Consider the following 19463-nt stretch of genomic DNA (forward strand, 5'->3'; position numbering starts at 1 on the left):
AGTTGTTGTTGGTTCAGTTGTTGTTGTAGCAGTTGATGTTTGAGTTGTTGTTGGTTCAGTTGTTGTTGTGGCAGTTGATGTTTGAGTTGTTGTTGGTTCAGCTGTTGTTGTGGCAGTTGATGTTTGAGTTGTTGTTGTTGGTTCAGCTGTTGTTGTGGCAGTTGATGTTTGAGTTGTAGTTGGTTCAGTTGTTGTGTCAGTTGATGTTTGAGTTGTTGTTGTTGTTGGTTCAGCTGTTGTTGTGGCAGTTGATGTTTGAGTTGTTGGTTCAGTTGACGTAGCAGTTGATGTTTGAGTTGTTGTTGGTTCAGTTGTTGTTGTAGCAGTTGATGTTTGAGTTGTTGTTGGTTCAGTTGTTGTTGTAGCAGTTGATGTTTGAGTTGTTGTTGGTTCAGTTGTTGTTGTAGAAGTTGATGTTTGAGTTGTTGTTAGTTCAGCTGTTGTTGTAGCAGTTGATGTTTGAGTTGTTGTAGTTGGTTCAGTTGTTGTTGTGGCAGTTGATGTTTGAGTTGTAGTTGGTTCAGTTGTTGTGTCAGTTGATGTTTGAGTTGTTGTTGTTGTTGGTTCAGCTGTTGTTGTGGCAGTTGATGTTTGAGTTGTTGTTGGTTCAGCTGTTGTTGTGGCAGTTGATGTTTGAGTTGTTGGTTCAGTTGACGTAGCAGTTGATGTTTGAGTTGTTGTTGGTTCAGTTGTTGTTGTAGCAGTTGATGTTTGAGTTGTTGTTGGTTCAGTTGTTGTTGTAGCAGTTGATGTTTGAGTTGTTGTTGGTTCAGCTGTTGTTGTAGCAGTTGATGTTTGAGTTGTTGTTGGTTCAGTTGTTGTTGTAGCAGTTGATGTTTGAGTTGTTGTTGTTGGTTCAGCTGTTGTAGCAGTTGATGTTTGAGTTGTTGTTGCTGGTTCAGCTGTTGTTGTAGCAGTTGATGTTTGAGTTGTTGTTGGTTCAGCTGTTGTTGTAGCAGTTGATGTTTGAGTTGTTGTTGGTTCAGCTGTTGTTGTGTCAGTTGATGTTTGAGTTGTTGTTGTTGGTTCAGGTGTTGTTGTAGCAGTTGATGTTTGAGTTGTTGTTGGTTCAGCTGTTGTTGTAGCAGTTGATGTTTGAGTTGTTGTTGTTGGTTCAGCTGTTGTAGTAGCAGTTGATGTTTGAGTTGTTGTTGTTGGCTCATTTGCTGTTGTAACAGTTGATGTTTGAGTTGTTGTTGTTGGTTCAGTTGTTGTTGTAGCAGTTGATGTTTGAGTTGTTGTGTCAGTTGATGTTTGAGTTGTTGTTGGTTCAGTTGTTGTTGTGTCAGTTGTTGTTTGAGTTGTAGTTGGTTCAGTTGTTGTTGTGTCAGTTGTTGTTTGAGTTGTAGTTGGTTCAGTTGTTGTGTCAGTTGATGTTTGAGTTGTTGTTGGTTCAGTTGTTGTGTCAGTTGTTGTTTGAGTTGTTGTTGGTTCAGTTGTTGTGTCAGTTGATGTTTGAGTTGTTGTTGGTTCAGTTGTTGTGTCAGTTGTTGTTTGAGTTGTTGTTGGTTCAGTTGTTGTGTCAGTTGATGTTTGAGTTGTTGTTGGTTCAGTTGTTGTGTCAGTTGTTGTTTGAGTTGTAGTTGGTACAGTTGTTGTGTCAGTTGATGTTTGAGTTGTTGTTGTTGGTTCAGTTGTTGTGTCAGTTGTTGTTTGAGTTGTAGTTGGTTCAGTTGTTGTGTCAGTTGATGTTTGAGTTGTTGTTGGTTCAGTTGTTGTGTCAGTTGTTGTTTGAGTTGAAGTTGGTTCAGTTGTTGTGTCAGTTGTTGTTTGAGGTGTAGTTGGTTCAGTTGTTATTGTGTCAGTTGATGTTTGAGTTGTAGTTGGTACAGTTGTTGTGTCAGTTGATGTTTGAGTTGTTGTTGTTGTTGGTTCAGTTGTTGTTGTAGTTGGTACAGTTGTTGTGTCAGTTGATGTTTGAGTTGTTGATGTTGTTTGTTCAGTTGTTGTTGTAGTTGGTACAGTTGTTGTGTCAGTTGATGTTTGAGTTGTTGTTGTTGGTTCTGTTGTTATTGTAGTAGTTGATGTTTGAGTTGTTGTTGGTTCAGCTGTTGTCGTAGCAGTTGATGTTTGAGTTGTAGTTGCTTCAGGTGTTGTGTCAGTTGATGTTTGAGTTGTTGTTGGTTCAGCTGTTGTCGTAGCAGTTGATGTTTGAGTTGTAGTTGGTTCAGGTGTTGTGTCAGTTGTTGTTTGAGTTGTAGTTGGTTCAGTTGTTGTTGTGTCAGTTGATGTTTGAGTTGTAGTTGGTTCAGCTGTTGTTGTGTCAGTTGGTGTTTGAGTTGTTGTAGTTGGTTCAGTTGTTGTGTCAGTTGTTGTTTGAGTTGTAGTTGGTTCAGTTGTTGTGTCAGTTGTTGTTTGAGTTGTAGTTGGTTCAGTTGTTGTTGTGTCAGTTGATGTTTGAGTTGTATTTGGTTCAGTTGTTGTGTCAGTTGATGTTTGAGTTGTAGTTGGTTCAGCTGTTGTTGTGTCAGTTGATGTTAGAGTTGTTGTAGTTGGTTCAGTTGTTGTGTCAGTTGTTGTTTGAGTTGTAGTTGGTTCAGTTGTTGTGTCAGTTGATGTTTGAGTTGTAGTTGGTTCAGTTGTTGATTGTGCCCAGGCTGTTAAAGAGAAGATGATTAAAACATTAAATTGTATATTTATAGTTTCTTTTGCCACATTAAGGCTGATAATCAAAAAAATCGTACTCAGTGCCAGGAGTGATATGAGCAGCAGCAGAAGCTGTGAAACCCGAGACAATCGCATGATGAGGAAGTCAGAGATAAAACCAGCATGCAGGAGTCCTTCTTCTGTAATCTGAGGAGATTAGTTATTCTCACTAAAATGTTAATCTTGAATAATTGAAGTAATAATATCCTATTAGAAATGAAATATTTTCAACTAAAATATGATTGTAGGAGCCACTTTCAAATTGGATGGAAAAAATGCCCACTTTATATTAGATTTCTTTAAAGGGTTAGTTCACCAAAAATTTAAATGATGTAATTAATGACTCACCCTAATGCCGTTCCACACCCGTAAGACCGTCCGGTATACTGTCCCTTTCCAGAAAGGTAATAAAAACATCATCAAAGTAGTCAATATGTGACATCAGTTGGTTAGTTCGAATTTTTTGAAGCATCGAAAATACATTTTGGTTCGAAAATTACAAAAGCTATGACTTTATTCAGCACTGTTTTCCAGGTTTGTTTTCAGTCTGCGTTTATGATTCTGCGGTGACGCTGCTGACGTGTTATCTTGTGCGTCTGAACTTCGTTTACAGTCTGAGGAACATAGTAATGCCGCAGCTGGAAAGTGGATCATTCAGCAGATGAGATAACATCTGCACTGCATTCGTCCGGTGAAAAATGCTCACTGAACAATGTCAGTAGAAGGAAGATTTGAAGAGGTAAATCAACATCTCACAGAACACATACCAACCATAGCTTTAAGGGGGTTGCAAACGAGGCGAAGCGTCTTTAAATATTCGAACACATTGTTTTCAATGAACGTACACTCACGACGATGGCATTCGGCGCTGACTCAGGAAGTAGTTAAAAATCACAGAGCACCATTTCAAGTTTTTATATTAAATTTATATTATATTTCCCTTAAATCATCAATGTATGTACTGATTTCACCCTGTGCTACAAGATACACCCATCGCGCAGCTCTTCTGTCAGAAGTCGATTCAAAACTGAGCTTGTGCGTATATAATGTGCACGTCCAGTGTGAGATACCTGAGACACGGTGCTGAGCTTCGCGTCCGGTGTGCAACCCCCTTTAGTCGCTCTGGATCGTTTACCGAGAGAGAGTAAAAGTGATTCCTTTCATCTGTCAACATTGGTAATGCACTTTTAAGTCTCCGTGTTTTTTTTTGGCAATTAGGACATCTGCGACATGCACACTTATGCGCCATTTAAAAAAATATAGCAATACCAAAATACAAACAATGTAGCATAGCTTGAATAAAGCGTGTGTCTCCCTCAGACTGTAAAACGAAGCTCAGCGCACAAGATACTGTAAGACGTCAGCAGCGACACTGCAGAGTCGTGAATGCAGATTGAAAACAAACCCGGAAGAGAAGACAATGCTGAATAAAGCTGAATAAATTATAACTAACCAACTGATGTCACATATGGATACGTTAATGATGTTTTTATTACCTTTCTGGAAAGGGACAGTGCACCGTATGTACATTCAATGGAGGAACAGAAAAGATCTCTGACTAAATATAAACTGTATAAATAACTGTGTTTCGAAGATGAATGAGGTCTTACGGGTGTGGAACGACATTAGAGTCATTAATGACATAATTTAAATTTTTGGGTGAACTAACCTTTTAACAACAGATTACTTATATTTTTATGACATTACATATTATTATTATTATTATAACTACGTATAACTAATAAATAACATTGAATATTTATTTATTGAACACACTGCTGTTTAATACAATAATAAACACATTAAGCTACTTGATTAGCTAATTGCTTTAAATTAATGTATTATATTTTTAGAAAATTATTATAATATTATAATTTAATATTAGAGTTAATTTCATTACACAAATAAGGACACATTGTGAGAGAGTACAGCTTATGGAGTGTAACATTAAATTGAAAGATTGGACTTACCCTTCTTCTAAGCTGCTCTTGCGCCTTCTGTGTGTTAGCAGGAAGTATCGCTGCTTTTAAACACGTTCTGTCACTGTTTATGGGGAAACAAGAAAATATGTTTTGTTGAAACACAGCCAGCAATTCATTAAAGAATAAATTTCTTTTTTTAAATATATAGATAATAGTAAAAAGCTAATTCAAGTTATCACATGTTATGCTTTTCTCTCTTGAATCTGTGAAAGATAGAAAATATTTAGGAGCATAACCCCATGACAAAAAATGTAATTGGGCCCCTTCTGCACAGCTGTTGTGGATATAATCATATATATATATATATATATATATATATATATATATATATATATATATATATATATATATATATATATATATACACATACAAGTAATTGAGTAAATTGAGTAAATATAAACCATTTGAATTTGTCACTGTTACATAATATTTACATGTGCCGTTTACTTTATTATGTTATGTTAAATTTATAAAAGTTTATTATGTAAGGTGAACACTGTTATCAATTTAAGTTGCCTTTAAAAAATTTAAATAACAACAAGCATATTTTTAAACATAAAATGCAAAATTAACTCATTGGACAAACAAAAAATATTGAATTGAGAGCAGGAATTCCATCCAATGAATTTGTATATATAGTGTATATATAGCCTAAACACAGGCAACACTCTTCTGCATAATGGTAACCACAAATTACAGAAACTCCTCAATGTCTAACATAACTGAACATTAAACACTGTCATAAACTAATAACATATTTCCCTTTACTGAAAAACACATAAAATAACACTTTTTTTCTCTCCTATGTGCAGTCCCTTGCAAAGCATGCTGGGAACTACAGATCCACTGCCCAGTTATGTCAGCACAAATATTTAATGTAGTTTTAACGCAAATTAATTAAGTAAACTTCAGTTTTAAATATATTAGGCTGATTGAACACATTTTGACACAACTTAATTTAATTAGGTAAAGTAAACATAATTTAAATGTGTCTTATCTTTGAAGGGCCTGAATCATTTTTTTGAGTGTGAGACATGAGAAATATCTGAGAAATATCTGAGAATTAATTGAGAATCTTATTTAGCTCTTGTTGTAGTATCAGTAGTGTTTCCGATGTTTCTCCTAAAATCCATAAGAGAAATAAGAGTAGACACAACTGAGACATGAGAAATATCTGTGCAAAAGGAGTGCATATGAGAAACAAGAAACATGGGTGTTCTCTTTGTCTTATTGTGGGTTTTTTTCTATCTTTTTTTTATGACATTGGGGTTTTTCACCTTTAATGGACAGGACCGTATGATAAGCGACCGGAAACAAGGGGAGAGGCGAGAAGGGAACAGGAGCAGGAAAGTATACCTTTAGCTGGGACTTGAACTCGTGCTGTTGAGGTGCTGTGTTCCTCAATGTTGATGTGCTGTCCACAAGGCGATGGCTCTGACAGAGCTTTCCCTAAGCTCAGGATACTAAGGGCTTATTATCTCTTATATGTCTTATTTAGGTATCAGCTTCGCCTTCTGGTGGTTCTTTTCCAATTTAAATTAAATTACCTTTTTATGTAACTGACTTAAGTTATTACCAGGCTTGGAGGAAAAATAATTCTTGGCTACCTTTTAAGACTAGTCTAAGAAGTTTTTCAACTAATCCCGGAACATTTTATTTTAGGATAAACTTACATTTTAAATTTGTACTAATATTGTAAATACTAAAACTATCATTCAAAAAGCATTATGTGTTTCAGAATATCAAGGGTTATTCATTAAAATTGATCTTAAGTGCCCAGAAATGAATATGCAGTGCTTATTCCAAACAATGATCAGATAAATGTATGGTGTTTAGTCTAGATAAATTATTTCTCCATAACCAATGTAATACTGGTGTACCAGTGCTTCATGGTTGCTGCTTAACCGTTTTCTTCTTTGTTTAACATTACAAAGTTTATCTTGTACAACCCATTTACATGCATGTAAACATAGATTGTTTTGTTCTTTGCATGTATTGTACTTGATCGAAATGGCATGGATGAATCACATATAATCTACCCAGAGGGGGGAAAAAAACCTTTAACAATTCAAATGTTTCTGCGAGACATAAATGAGGATACATTAATATTAAATGGAGACTTTTGCTTAAGTCTCCTGTTTCTCACACTTGTCTCCTGAGACAAAACTCTAAAGCCGCATTTCCCCCACAGGAACTTTCCCCAGGAACCAGGAACTTTGGGGTGGTACTCGGTGTGTTTTGACCGCAGGAACCAGGAACTTTGGGGTGGTCCTCTGTGTGTTTTGACCGCAGGAACCAGTAACTTTGGGGTGGTACTCGGTGTGTTTTGACTGCAGGAACCAGGAACTTTGGGGTGGTCCTCTGTGTGTTTTGACCACAGGAACCAGGAACTTTGGGGTGGTCCTCTGTGTGTTTTGACCACAGGAACCAGGAACTTTGGGTGGTACTCGGCGTGTTTTGACCGCAGGAACCAGGAACTTTGGGTGGTACTCGGTGTGTTTTGACCGCAGGAACCAGGAACTTTGGGTGGTACTCGGTGTGTTGCGACCACAGGAACCAGGAATTTTGTGTGGTCCTCTGTGTGTTTTGACTGCAGGAACCAGGAACTTTGGGTGGTACTCGGTGTGTTGCGACCGCAGGAACCAGGAACTTTGGGTGGTACTCGGTGTGTTGCGACCGCAGGAACCAGGAACTTTGGGTGGTACTCGGTGTGTTTTAACCGCAGGAACCAGGAACTTTGGGGTGGTCCTCTGTGTGTTTTGACCGCAGGAACCAGTAACTTTGGGTGGTACTCGGTGTGTTTTGACCGCAGGAACCAGGAACTTTGGGGTGGTCCTCTGTGTGTTTTGACCGCAGGAACAAGGAACTTTGGGTGGTACTCGGTGTGTTTTGACCGCAGGAACCAGGAACTTTGGGGTGGTCCTCTGTGTGTTTTGACCGCAGGAACCAGTAACTTTGGGGTGGTCCTCTGTGTGTTTTGACCGCAGGAACCAGTAACTTTGGGTGGTACTCGGTGTGTTTTGACCGCAGGAACCAGGAACTTTGGGGTGGTACTCGGTGTGTTTTGACCGCAGGAACAAGGAACTTTGGGGTGGTACTCGGTGTGTTTTGACCGCAGAAACAAGGAACTTTGGGTGGTACTCTGTGTGTTTTGACCGCAGAAACCAGGAACTTTGGGTAATGTATATAATAATATACATTGTCGTTTTAAATCTAGCTTTACAAGCTTTCTGAATATGCTAGTGCTCTTTTCTGTCGTTGTTAATTACCTCTTTAGTAAACCTAACGTTATCAGCAAAAGCAGCACAGCTTGAATCTCTTCCATACTTGTTATTCATTTTTTTAACAGAAAGCTGGTACTTTTGTACTAATGATCTTGTTGTAATTTGCACACGAGATTCGGTACAGTCGGGTTTCTGCGATTGTAGAGATAACATGAACTATAATTCTGAGAGTTGAGAGTACAGAGATACAGGATTTACACAGTTACTAGAATACAGAGTTTGATTTACATACAGTAAACATCATAGCTAATTTTGATTCATATAAAGACATTAAATCAACACTATATATATATATATATATATATATATATATATATATATATATATATATATATATATATATATATATATATATATATATATATATTATAGCTCACACTGCACGTTTCATTTTTAATTTTAGTGTCTGTTCTCTGACTAAACTAAATAATTGTATTACTATAAAAAAAAAAAATCAAAACCATGGTGGGCAAGTAATGTAACCGGCAACACAGAAAAGCCCAGTTCAAGTGATGCTTCATGTCTTTCACCATCGAGTGCAATTAATACCGAAAAAGGGTTGATTAATATGGAACCAGATCAGCCTCAAAAATAATACATTTACAAAACAAAATTCATAAACGTACGGCACAATTCACATTTACAAAATCAAATGTAAATTCAAAACACAATTTATAAATGCAAAAGTAAAAGCATAAATATTTTCCCAAATGCTCACACAAATGCATCTTACCTAAATAAATGTAAAATATTTACACAAATGTGTATATATCAAGATCTTTAATTAATTTCCATCACACATTTATGAATGATGTTACATGTATTTATGAATCGTTGAATCTGCATTTGCAAATTGTCACTTCACATTTTTATAAATAGACAAACAGATATAATAGTTAAGTGCTAGTTTTAATTTGTCCGGTGCTGCTGGAATATATATATATATATATATATATATATATATATATATATATATATATATATATATATATATATATATATATATATATATATATATTTTTTTTAAATGGCTTCACATTTGGCTGCTCGAATTGAGATAGGCAGGTCATTCCACCATGTGGGAATGGTCCAGGAAAAGGTCCTTGAGAGTGATATCGTACCTCTTTGGGATGGCACTACGAGGCGTTGTTCACTTGCAAAACACAAACTTCTGGAGGATGTGCAAGTCTGAACAGGTGAGTTTAGGTATATTGGTGCAGAGCCAGTGGTTGCTTTTGAGCACCAGTGCCTTGAATTTGATGCGAGTGGCCATTGGCAACCAGTGCAAACTGATGAAGAGAGGCGTGACGTGTGCTCTCTTCGGTTCGTTAAAGACCACTCTCGCCACTGCATTCTGGATCAGCTGCAAGGGTTTAATAGTGCATGCCGGAAGCCCAGCCAGAAGAGCATTACAGTAGTCCAGTCTGGAGAGAACAAGAGCTTGAACCAGGAGTTGTGCGGCCTGTTCTGATAGGAAGGGTCTAATCTTTCTATTGTTGTATAAAGCAAATCTGCAGGACCGGGCTGTTGCAGTAATGTGGTCAGTGAAGTTTAACTGGTCATCAATCACAACTCCAAGGTTCCTGGCTGTCCTGGGTGGAGTTATGGTTGATGAACCAATGGAGAATTTTTGATGAAGTGTCGGGTTGGGCGAGACAACACACAATATTGCACAATTATTTTCAAGCACAAATATTTAAAAAGATGTCAAAAACATTTTACATTTTGTAATAATAATAATTTAGATTAAACACAATTAACATACTGTATAGTTATTTTGTATCATGATGTGGAATTAATATATATATATATATATATATATATATATATATATATATATATATATATATATATGTGTGTGTGTGTGTGTGTGTGTGTGTGTGTGTGTGTGTGTGTGTGTGAGCCTGTTTATGTGGTTTATGAGGACACAAATTTGTATAACTACATGGGTATTACACTGGTATTACACTATAAATGTGGTTTATGAGGACATATCAAATGTCCTCATAATTCAAATGGCCTTAAAAACATACTAAATTATGTTTTTTTGAGAAAGTAAAAATGCAGAATGTTTCCTGTGATGGGTAGGTTTAGGGGCAGGGGCAGTGTAGGGGATAGAAAATACGGTTTGTATGGTATAAAAACCATTACGCCTATGGAGAGTCCCTGTAAACCACATAGACCAACATGCGTGTGTGTGTGTGTGTGTGTGTGTGTGTGTGTGTGTGTGTGTGTGTGTGTGTGTGTGTGTGTGAGAAAATTGAAGGGTGAGAAATTATAAGGTTCCCTTTCCTGTAGCGACATTCTTTATCCGTTTTTACATTTTCAATGGCATCAACATTCAGCGTTGTAATTCCCTTCAATGAGGCTCATATTACAGCTTTTGGACTTTTCTTATCTTTATCTCGATGCTGCCTGACAGTCCACGATTGACCAGGTCTTGTTTTATCTGAAACAGACAGATCAAAAAGTATATTAATTCCATTATACTCTATTGCAGTGGTTCTCAAACCTGTCCTGGAGTACCAACAGCCCTACTAACAAGACCTTAAAAACGGTGTGTCAGATATAGGGAGACATACAAAATGTGCAGGGCTGGTGGTACTCCAGGACAGGTTTGAGAACCACTGGTTATGAAAATTCCATAAAAAAGTAAAATGACCCAGTGTAGGGGTGGGCGATTTGACTAAATTCTTTTTTCACAATATGAGAGGTGTTATTTATATAATGTATATCACAATATAGTCTTTTGGGTGTTATTTTATCTAATTTCTGTTATAAAAAATAAGAAAAAATTACAAACGATAGGGCAAATACAATATAACAAAAATATGAATTAAACTAATTACGTTTTTCAGGTCCAATAGGTTTATATAACATGTATCTAGAATTTGTACAGAAATGTAGGGTTATGGGTTAGTTCACCCAAACATTGTAAACACTGCACCGCTTCCGGGTTCAACATCAGAAAGCTGGCTCAGTATTGGCCAGCTTGTGTGAAGACATTGTTAAATGAAGTATTTTTTTTTTTTTGTACAAAAAATATTCTTGTAGCTTCATAACATTAAACCACTGGAGTCACATGGACTATTTTAACAATGCCTTTACTACCTTTTAGAGGACTACCTTTTAGTACCCATCATAATCTTGATGACCGCAATAAAATGCTGTTGCTTTGTCAGTTCATCGCAATCTCAAAAAGTTCTTTTATAAAAATTAAGTTAAAAAACGAATTTTAATCAATAAATATTTTACTTAGGTCTTGACTTTGTTTGTCAATGAGAGGTTTTGCGTGCCTGCATTAACTTACTGAATAGCCTAAAAACTGCGGTGAGATTCTGATCGCATTCGAGAGATGCATTTGACTCTCTCCAGAGCTCGGCGACAAATTTGCAAATTTGCCAAATCCGTTTCGCCAATATTATTACAGTATCAAGGCAGTCAGCATGAGCACCGCACTTTTTAACATCAAGCATGTCCTGCTCTTTATATTCTCATTCATGCATTTCATCTCTCTGAAGTGTCAACAGTACTATATATTTACATACATTGGGGCAGTCGTGGTAACCCAGAGGTGTTCTTGAGCAAGACACCTAACCCCTTATTGCTCCCCAGGCACCACAGCAAAAAATGGCTGCACACTGCTCCAGGTGTGTGTGTGTCCATGGTTTGCAGTGTGTGTATGTTCACTACTCCTAATGTGTGTGCACTAACTTGGATGGGTTAAATACAGAGGTCAAATTCTGAGTATGGGTTACCATTACTTGGCCTTCACATGTCACTTTTACACACCGCAATACACACAGTATAACAATCTCCAACAATAGACATTTTTGGTAACGATATATATCACTATACCGCCCAGTCCTACCCTAATGACTTACTTGCTGCAAAACGGTCTCAATCTCTCCACTCTGTGTCAGGTCTGAAAATGATGAGAGTCTCATTTGAAGTCCTATGAGGCTTTCTAAAGGGACACAGAAAAATATGTGAAAAAAAAGACATGATAACATGGCATAAACAATCTGACACATAATCTTGATGAAACTCTGATATTTATAATTAGACCACTGTAATTGCAAATATAAGTTTAACAAATAATATAATTTAGTGCAAAAGTTAAATCAAAAATCTTATGAGGCCTTTCTAAAGGGACACAAAAACTTTATACCATGTTATAAAACCTTATACAACAATATTCTCATGAATTGCATATATAGCATTATTTTTTATTTATGTGCAAAATACATATGCCAAAATTAGTTTTTACGTGCATTTTATACGCATTGTCACCCCACTGGGTACACTCTTAGAAGAAAAGTTTCTATTTAGAACCTTAAAAGGTTCTATCGGCGCTACGTATTTGGAACCCCTAAAAGTTTCTATATAGAACCCTTTTTAAGTGCCAAAAGGGTTCTTTCTTGTCATTATAGAACCTTTTTAGCATCAAAGGTAATTTGGAGTTGACTCTAAATGCTATTTTTTAAACCTTTTTAGCATAAAAGGATCTTTCTTTTATGAACTCTGAAGAACCTTTTATGCTAACAAAGGTTCTATTATGACAAGAAAGAACCCTTTTGGCACTTAAAAAGGGTTCTATATATAAACTTTTAGGGGTTCCAAATACGTAGCGCTGATTGAACCTTTTAAGGTTCTATATAGAACCTTTTCTTCTAAGAGTGTAAGTGGTGTGGGGTACGTGCATATAACACGTTATAAAGTGTGCATATGCATGTAAAACTGCGTATATGCACGTAAAAACTCATATTGGCTTATAAATAACATGATAAATACGATTTGTGCAATAGATACACATTTGCATGAGATCAGGCTGAAGTGACACATAATCTTGATGAAACTCCTACCTGATGCACTGATAAAAGCCCATCGACCCGGAACATTCACGTTACTCGTGTTCTTGAGGTTTTGGTAGTTGCCATTAATTGAATCAGGAATTACAAAGTGGTTTGTGGAGTTTATTGTGTCATATCCAGCCTATTAAAGCCATGATAAACCAATGTTAAGAATACATACAGAGCTGGTATAGAAGTTGAATTCAATTCTGTCATGTTTGTTTTACCTCCACTTGTTCAGTTATCGCAGCGCAGTTACCATAATTTATCAGAAAGAAAGAATGACCAACACCTGAAATTAAAACCACTTGAAACAGGACTGCCTGAAAAAAAAAGAAACAACATCACAAATTCATAGTTTACACAGTTTAAAAAGTAAATAAATAAAAACAAACTGACTGGGTTTGTGGGATCACCAAATTCCCAAGTGACAACAAATACTGAAGAAGCAGTGAATCTCGTCTGAGGGAAATACTGGTTTATATCCTGAGAGGCGCGAGTGAGCACACTTCCATTAGTGTACTGCTGATATAAGAACAAGCCAGTGTATTGGTCATCAATATCACCCCATAGTGGAGCAATGAAATCTTCATCTCCTCTGGTGGGACTGTAGTTAGGTCCTGATGCTGGTTGAGGTTTGTTGAATGTAAGGAGTCCATTAAAATGAACCTGTGATATGAGAAATCCGTTAAAATCCACCAGGAAAGTATGAACTGGCTTATCACAACAATTGCATTCATATTAAGACTGGCAATGGAACTGAATTCTCACATATGACTGGTTGTATGTGCGGCCAAAAAACGTATATGGAGGGGATAGGCCAACACGTATGTAGCTTTCATCACCGTAATTAGATAACAAATATTCTCTGTCTCCTGCTCCTGTGCCGAATGGATAGAATATCCCTGGTGCTGCAGAGGGAATGAACACAAAAAAACACACACAAAAAAAGCAATTTTTACAAGCGACAGACACAGGCTAGAATAAAATTGTTGAATAAAGTCTTTATTATTTTATTTTATTTTTCCCTGGGAAGGCGTCCAGGAGGCATCCAAAATAGATGCCCGAGCCACCTCAGCTGGCTCCTCTCGATGTGGAGGAGCAACGGCTGAGCTCCTCCCAAGTGACGGAGCTTATAAGAGATATAATATATAATAATATATTCTTGTCGTTTCATTAAATTAAGGTTGAACCACTGAAGTCACATGGACTATTTTAACTGTTTTACTACCTTTCTGGGCCTTGAAAGTGTTAATTAAATAGCTATCTATGGAGAGGTCAGAGAGCTCTCAGATTTCATCAAAAATATCTTAATTTGTGTTCAGAAGATGAACAAAGGTCTTACAGGTTTGGAACGACATGAGGGTGAGTAATGAATGACAGAATTTATTTGTGGGTGTACTATCCCTTTAAAGTGATTTTAGGTTCTATACATTTTATTTTATTTATTTAGTAATTTTAGTATTTAATTGTGGCGGACTACCATCCTCCCGACATCAGTTGCCCCTGGCAAGACACACAGAGCATCTGACCAGCAATCAATGCACACACCTGACTGCGATCTCCACTCATCACTGGGGCCATATAAACCCCAGGGATGAATGAGCAGTTGAGCTTGATCTCAGACACGCATTAACGGGTGTTTGCCTTCTCTTAGTCTTTACCCTTTTCTCTTACAGATGAGAAGGATCCTGGAAGCTTTAGGAGACCTCTCAGCTGTTCAAGCTATTTTATTTGACTGAATGAAAATGTTTTTAATATTGGTTTGAGTTAACTATAATAATCCTGGTAAACAGATGCTACAGGCGGATTGTGGTGTCTTTACAGTGGCAGTAACATGTGGATCTGTAAAATTATTACTTGTTAAGACTGTGCTGGTTTCCACTTTGGTGGCAGTGGTGTACAAAATGATGAACACAAATACCATTAAGTAACTCAGGAACTCACTTAAAGAATGCAAGTTTGAGTGGAGAGACAATAATGAGTTATCCATGACTCCTTATTACCTGCTAGGACTGTGGTGGTTCCAGTGGTGGTTTCAGTGGTGGCTCCAGTGGTGGTTTCAGTGGTGATTCCAGTGGTGGTTTCAGTGGTGATTCCAGTGGTGGTTTCAGTGGTGGCTCCAGTGGTGGTTTCAGTGGTGGTTCCAATGGTGGTTTCAGTGGTGGTTTCAGTGGTGGCTCCAGTGGTGGTTTCAGTGGTGGTTCCAGTGGTGGTTTCTGGAAGAATGAACATATACAAACACCATTAAATCAATCATGTACTGATCCAGGATTTTTTCTATACTTGCCTATGATAACATTTAATCAGACAAATGTATATTAGATTATGTATGATGAGTCAACAATACAAAAACAATTTTGTTTCTCAGAAAAGACTTTTAAAACTCTTTTAAAAAAAATGACTAATTACCTGGTATGACTGTGGTGGATTCAGTGGTGGTTTCAGTGGTGGATAGTGTGGTGGTGTCTAAATGAATGTACACAAATACAACACCAGTAAATACCTCATGAACTCACTTGACAAGAACAGTTCCCTTTCGTTCAATCACTATGAGTTATGTAAGTGACTGACGAATGGGGGCTTCACTTAGAAGCCAATCACCTTTGATATCTACAAAAGGAGCCAATGGCAAGCGAATCCCATGGGTCTGCGGAATTTGCATAGCACAACTCCACCCGCCCTTGTGGGTATATAAGGAGCTGTGCAGCAATCTCACATCATGTTTCTGCTTTGGAGTCGAGTCATTTGCCTTCCTGAGCTTTCTGTACTCTACAAGACGAGCGTCTCTCCAGAGTGTCGGCGTTACAGAGCGTTCCAGTGAGCTCTGCATTTCTGTCTCATCTGTGCAGTGATTCAGCACAGCGTGTGTGTTCTCTCTGCTTTTCTCCTCTCTTAAAAAGCTACACGTGGCACATCTTTTTCCATCCTTCAGAGGAGACGTTAAAGCGAGGTCCTGACTCTCTGTGGTCATTAACCTCTTAAAATCTGGGACCATTTTGGAGATTTCTGCCTGGATTTGGCCTACCCAAATTAAAAAGTTTCCCATACACATACAGTGGTCTAAGTTCAAAATGTTGGTGTCATTTTACAGGAAACCCATTGAAGTTACATTTAACACTGCTAAAAGTGATAAACATGTAAGCATATGTTGTCTTTTATGAGGCCATTGTGTTCCACGTGGAATATGCTTCCCAGTGTACCTTGGTCTTGGCCTTGAGTCCAGACCCTTGTTCGTGCTAAAGACTCACAGCAGGGAGCTCAGGTCAGCGCAGGACGCTGTAAGACAGCCGAGTGGCATGATTAGATTGAACCCCCATTCGTCAATCACTGACATAACTGCTAGTTGTCCACCTGCCACTTCTGCTGTACCGCTGGTACAGCCAGAGCGCTCGGCCTCGGCTCCTCAGCAGGTAATATGATGTGAGATTGCCGCACAGCTCCTTATATACCCACAAGGGGGCAGAGTTGTGCTATGCAAATTCCACAGACCCATGGCATTATCTTGCCATTGGCTCGTTTTGTAGATCTCGAAGGTAATTGGCTTCTAACCAAAACCCCCATTAAGGGAACGAGGGCTGCATACGCAACCGAGAAGTTTTCTTTTCTCATGAAGATACTCACTGATTTCTCAGGTTCACATTGCTTTGTTCAGTTGACACCATAGCCAGCATTTTTTAACTCAAAGTAAGTTTTATAAGTATGTACCAAAAGTTAAAAAAGTTGTTGAAAAAAAATAAAAAATTATATATATATATATATATATATATATATATATATATATATATATATATATATATATATATATATATATATATATATATTATTTTTTATTTTTTTTTCAACAACTTTTTTAACTTTTGGTACATATACTTTTGGTACATATACATATTTGGTACATATATTCAACAACTTTTTTAACTATTTGGTACAAATATATATATATATATATGTTATATATATATTTGGTATATATATAACAATTCTGTAAAGTAGATTAAAATATTGTGTATTAGTATGTGTATGAGAACACTGTTGAATCACATCGGAGGCATTATAGATTCGAGAAAAACTGGTTTTGATTATAAGGTCTATATTTACCTATAGCCAGCATTGTTGTTTGTGCCCTAGCTGTTACAAGAAAGAAATTATTATATTCAGAAACACAAAATTGTATATTTATATCACCTTTGCCACATTAGAATTTATAATCAAGCAGAAACTAAATCTTACTCAGTGCCAGGACTGATATGAGCAGCAGCAGAAGCTGTGAAACCCGAGCCAGTCTCATGATGATGAAGTCAGAGATAAAACCAGCATGCAGGAGTCCTTCTTCTGTAATCGGGGGAGATTTATTATCCTTGCTAAACCAATGTTAATCTTGAATAATGTAACTAATTAGTTTACATTAAACTCATTTTTTTCTGAGTGTGTAGGAGCCTCTTTTAAAGCATGGGGGAAAAAGGTCCCAGTTTATATTAGACATCTTTAAAACCAATTACTTAGTTTGAAATGTATAAAATTATTTATTACATTCATTTTTTTTCACCAATGAATATTGTTTGAAGATATTGCAATATATATTTTCTCAGTTTGATGGTGAGATCAGATCTTTGTGTGAAGTCAGACTTACGCAATAGAAAATAATTTGCAAAACATGTACACAATAAGCAGATTTATCAAATGCTTAACATTTTAATATAAATGCATGTTCAAGACACCTAATATAAATTGTTAATTATTATAGTTAATTGTAAAATTTGCTATTTAGCTTGGAGTAATTATCTCATTCTAAATATTATTAATAAATAAGGGTAAATATTTATTGAACAACTATTGCTATTTTATAAAATCATGAATACATTAAGCTACTTGATTGGCTTATTGCTTCATATTTGTTGCTGTCTCAACTTATAATATGTGACCTTGCACCACAAACCCAGTCATAAGTCGTAGAGGTATATTTGTGGCAATAGCCAAAAATACATTGTATGGGTCAAAATTAACGATGTTTCTTTTATGCCAAAAATCATAAGGATATTAAGTAAAGATGATGATATTTTGTAAATTTCTACTGTAAATATGTAATATATTTGTGTGTTTTTTTTAAGTTAGGCACTGCAGGGTGCCTAAAACTACATTCAAGATTGAACTAAAACTTTTAGTTGTAATTTAATACAACTAAATACAATGTATTTTCGTTAATGTTATGGTACAGAAGCGACGGAGACTGAATAGAAAGTGAACAGGTTTATTTTGAGAACCAGTAGAGTGAACAGTAGTGCAGGTGAGTAACTTGGCTGAGGTATAGAGTTGCCGATGATGGTTTTCAGGGTTGATACTCTGTGTGTACTTTCAGATGGTTGTCGTGGAGATCATTATATATATATATATATATATATATATATATATATATATATATATATATATATATATATATATATATATATATATATATATATATATATATAATAATATTTTAAACAAAATAAGAACAACATTTCCCCAACTCTCTCCGGCCGGCTCATCTCCTGCACTTGCAAGTCATCACCCTCATTGTCACTCGTCGGCAACTCCTTATACCCTATACCAGCACACCGTGAAAAAATAACACATTTTGTATGATCTCTCTTATTTTGTTAAAATAAAAACAGATTCTGCAAGCGGTTCACACACGTTTTCTTGCAACTGTAGCTGTATCTCGAACAAATATTGTCCTGTCCTAACAAACCATTCATCAACAAAACGCTATTTATTCAGCTTTCATATGATGTAAATTCAATTTTAAGAAAAATTGACCCTTATGACTGGTTTTGTGGTCCAGGGTCACATTATAATGTGGAAGTTAATTCCACTATAGATATAAGGAAAAACTGTGAGAGAATGTAGTAGATTGGACTCACCCTTCTTCTAAGCTGCTCTTGATCCTTCTGTGGGTTAGCAGGAAGTTCTATTGATTTTAAACACGTCCTATTGTTTACAAGGGAAACACGTCCTTGAATGGAAGAACATATGTTTTGTTGGAACACTGCCAGAAACAAAAATCAAACTCTATTTGATTGAAAAGTCTTTAATTTAGAAATAATCTCACATGTACTGCAGATAATAACAATACATTATATAGGACTTCATCTTCACTTTCTTTATTCACAAACCAAAAAGTACTACTATGCACAATATTTCGTGTACATAGACTTAATGCCCCCCAGTTTGTTAATAATTAGTGCTAGTGTGGAAGATTTTCAGATTAAACGTCATCTCGCCGAACAGGTAACCTCAGCTCAGTCCGCTTTTACAGACTCATTATGCTAATAATTGTGCTCTTACAAACTCATCTAACTCAAACGCTCTGGGAAAATGTTTTGAGATAAAAACATTGAAGAGTTGAATATTGAGGGATGTGATCACCTTGGTGATGGTGATGTTGACGTTGAGCAACGTAGTCCGTTTATAGCCTACCTTTAGCTTTTTAATTCGGGAGACTGCATTTAGGCTTTAAAATTCAAAATTCTACAAAAAGAGCTTGTTTCTGCGATAATCCAAAAGCCTATGGGAAAATCCTATTGGTTTTTATTGAGGGAACCAGTGTACTTTGATGAGCATTTGCTTTACTTGGTGTAGACACCATTAGATTGGCGCCCAAAGAATTCCTGTGTCTCATCTGGAAATAGTGCCCACACAAACAAACAAACACACA

At 36.6% G+C, this 19463-nt stretch overlaps 2 protein-coding genes and 1 long non-coding RNA gene across 3 annotated transcripts in view; all 3 read right to left on the reverse strand.

Moving 5' to 3' along the window:
* LOC137055348 (mucin-2-like) overlaps positions 1-3038 on the reverse strand; it is a 30617-nt gene extending 27579 nt beyond the window's left edge. The window contains exons 1-3 of the mRNA XM_067429073.1: positions 2995-3038; positions 2685-2793; positions 4-2597 (exon numbers count right to left, since the gene is read on the reverse strand). Coding sequence (XP_067285174.1) covers positions 4-2597; positions 2685-2742 — 2652 coding nt within the window. The 5' untranslated portion in view covers positions 2743-2793; positions 2995-3038. The remainder of the gene's footprint in view (positions 1-3; positions 2598-2684; positions 2794-2994) is intronic.
* Positions 3039-10049: 7011 nt separating this feature from the next.
* On the reverse strand, positions 10050-15001 carry LOC137055713 (sushi, nidogen and EGF-like domain-containing protein 1). The gene is made up of 7 exons (XM_067429592.1): positions 14773-15001; positions 13538-13677; positions 13166-13435; positions 12994-13089; positions 12779-12908; positions 11798-11880; positions 10050-10362 (listed from the first exon to the last, which is right to left on the reverse strand). The coding sequence occupies exons 1-7, from the start codon at positions 14999-15001 to the stop codon at positions 10288-10290; spliced, it is 1023 nt and encodes a 340-aa protein (XP_067285693.1). The 3' UTR covers positions 10050-10287.
* Positions 15002-15189: 188 nt separating this feature from the next.
* On the reverse strand, positions 15190-18698 carry LOC137055353 (uncharacterized). The gene is made up of 4 exons (XR_010899978.1): positions 18670-18698; positions 17000-17101; positions 16868-16897; positions 15190-15235 (listed from the first exon to the last, which is right to left on the reverse strand). It is a non-coding gene; the product is annotated as an uncharacterized lncRNA (long non-coding RNA).
* Between the last annotated feature and the right edge of the window lie 765 nt (positions 18699-19463).

The sequence above is a fragment of the Pseudorasbora parva genome, chromosome 21, assembly GCF_024679245.1.
Source record: "Pseudorasbora parva isolate DD20220531a chromosome 21, ASM2467924v1, whole genome shotgun sequence".
NCBI lineage: Eukaryota > Metazoa > Chordata > Actinopteri > Cypriniformes > Gobionidae > Pseudorasbora > Pseudorasbora parva.

Excerpts from the sequence above, each read along its gene's own strand:
- LOC137055713 (XM_067429592.1), bottom strand. The coding sequence starts at position 15,001 with ATGTTCATTCTTCCAGAAACCACCACTGGAACCACCACTGAAACCACC. Across the intron at positions 13,090-13,165 it reads TTGGTGATCCCACAAACCCA|GCAGTCCTGTTTCAAGTGGT; the intron begins GTCAGTTTGTTT and ends TTTTTTTTTCAG. Across the intron at positions 11,881-12,778 it reads GGCTTTTATCAGTGCATCAG|AAAGCCTCATAGGACTTCAA; the intron begins GTAGGAGTTTCA and ends GTGTCCCTTTAG.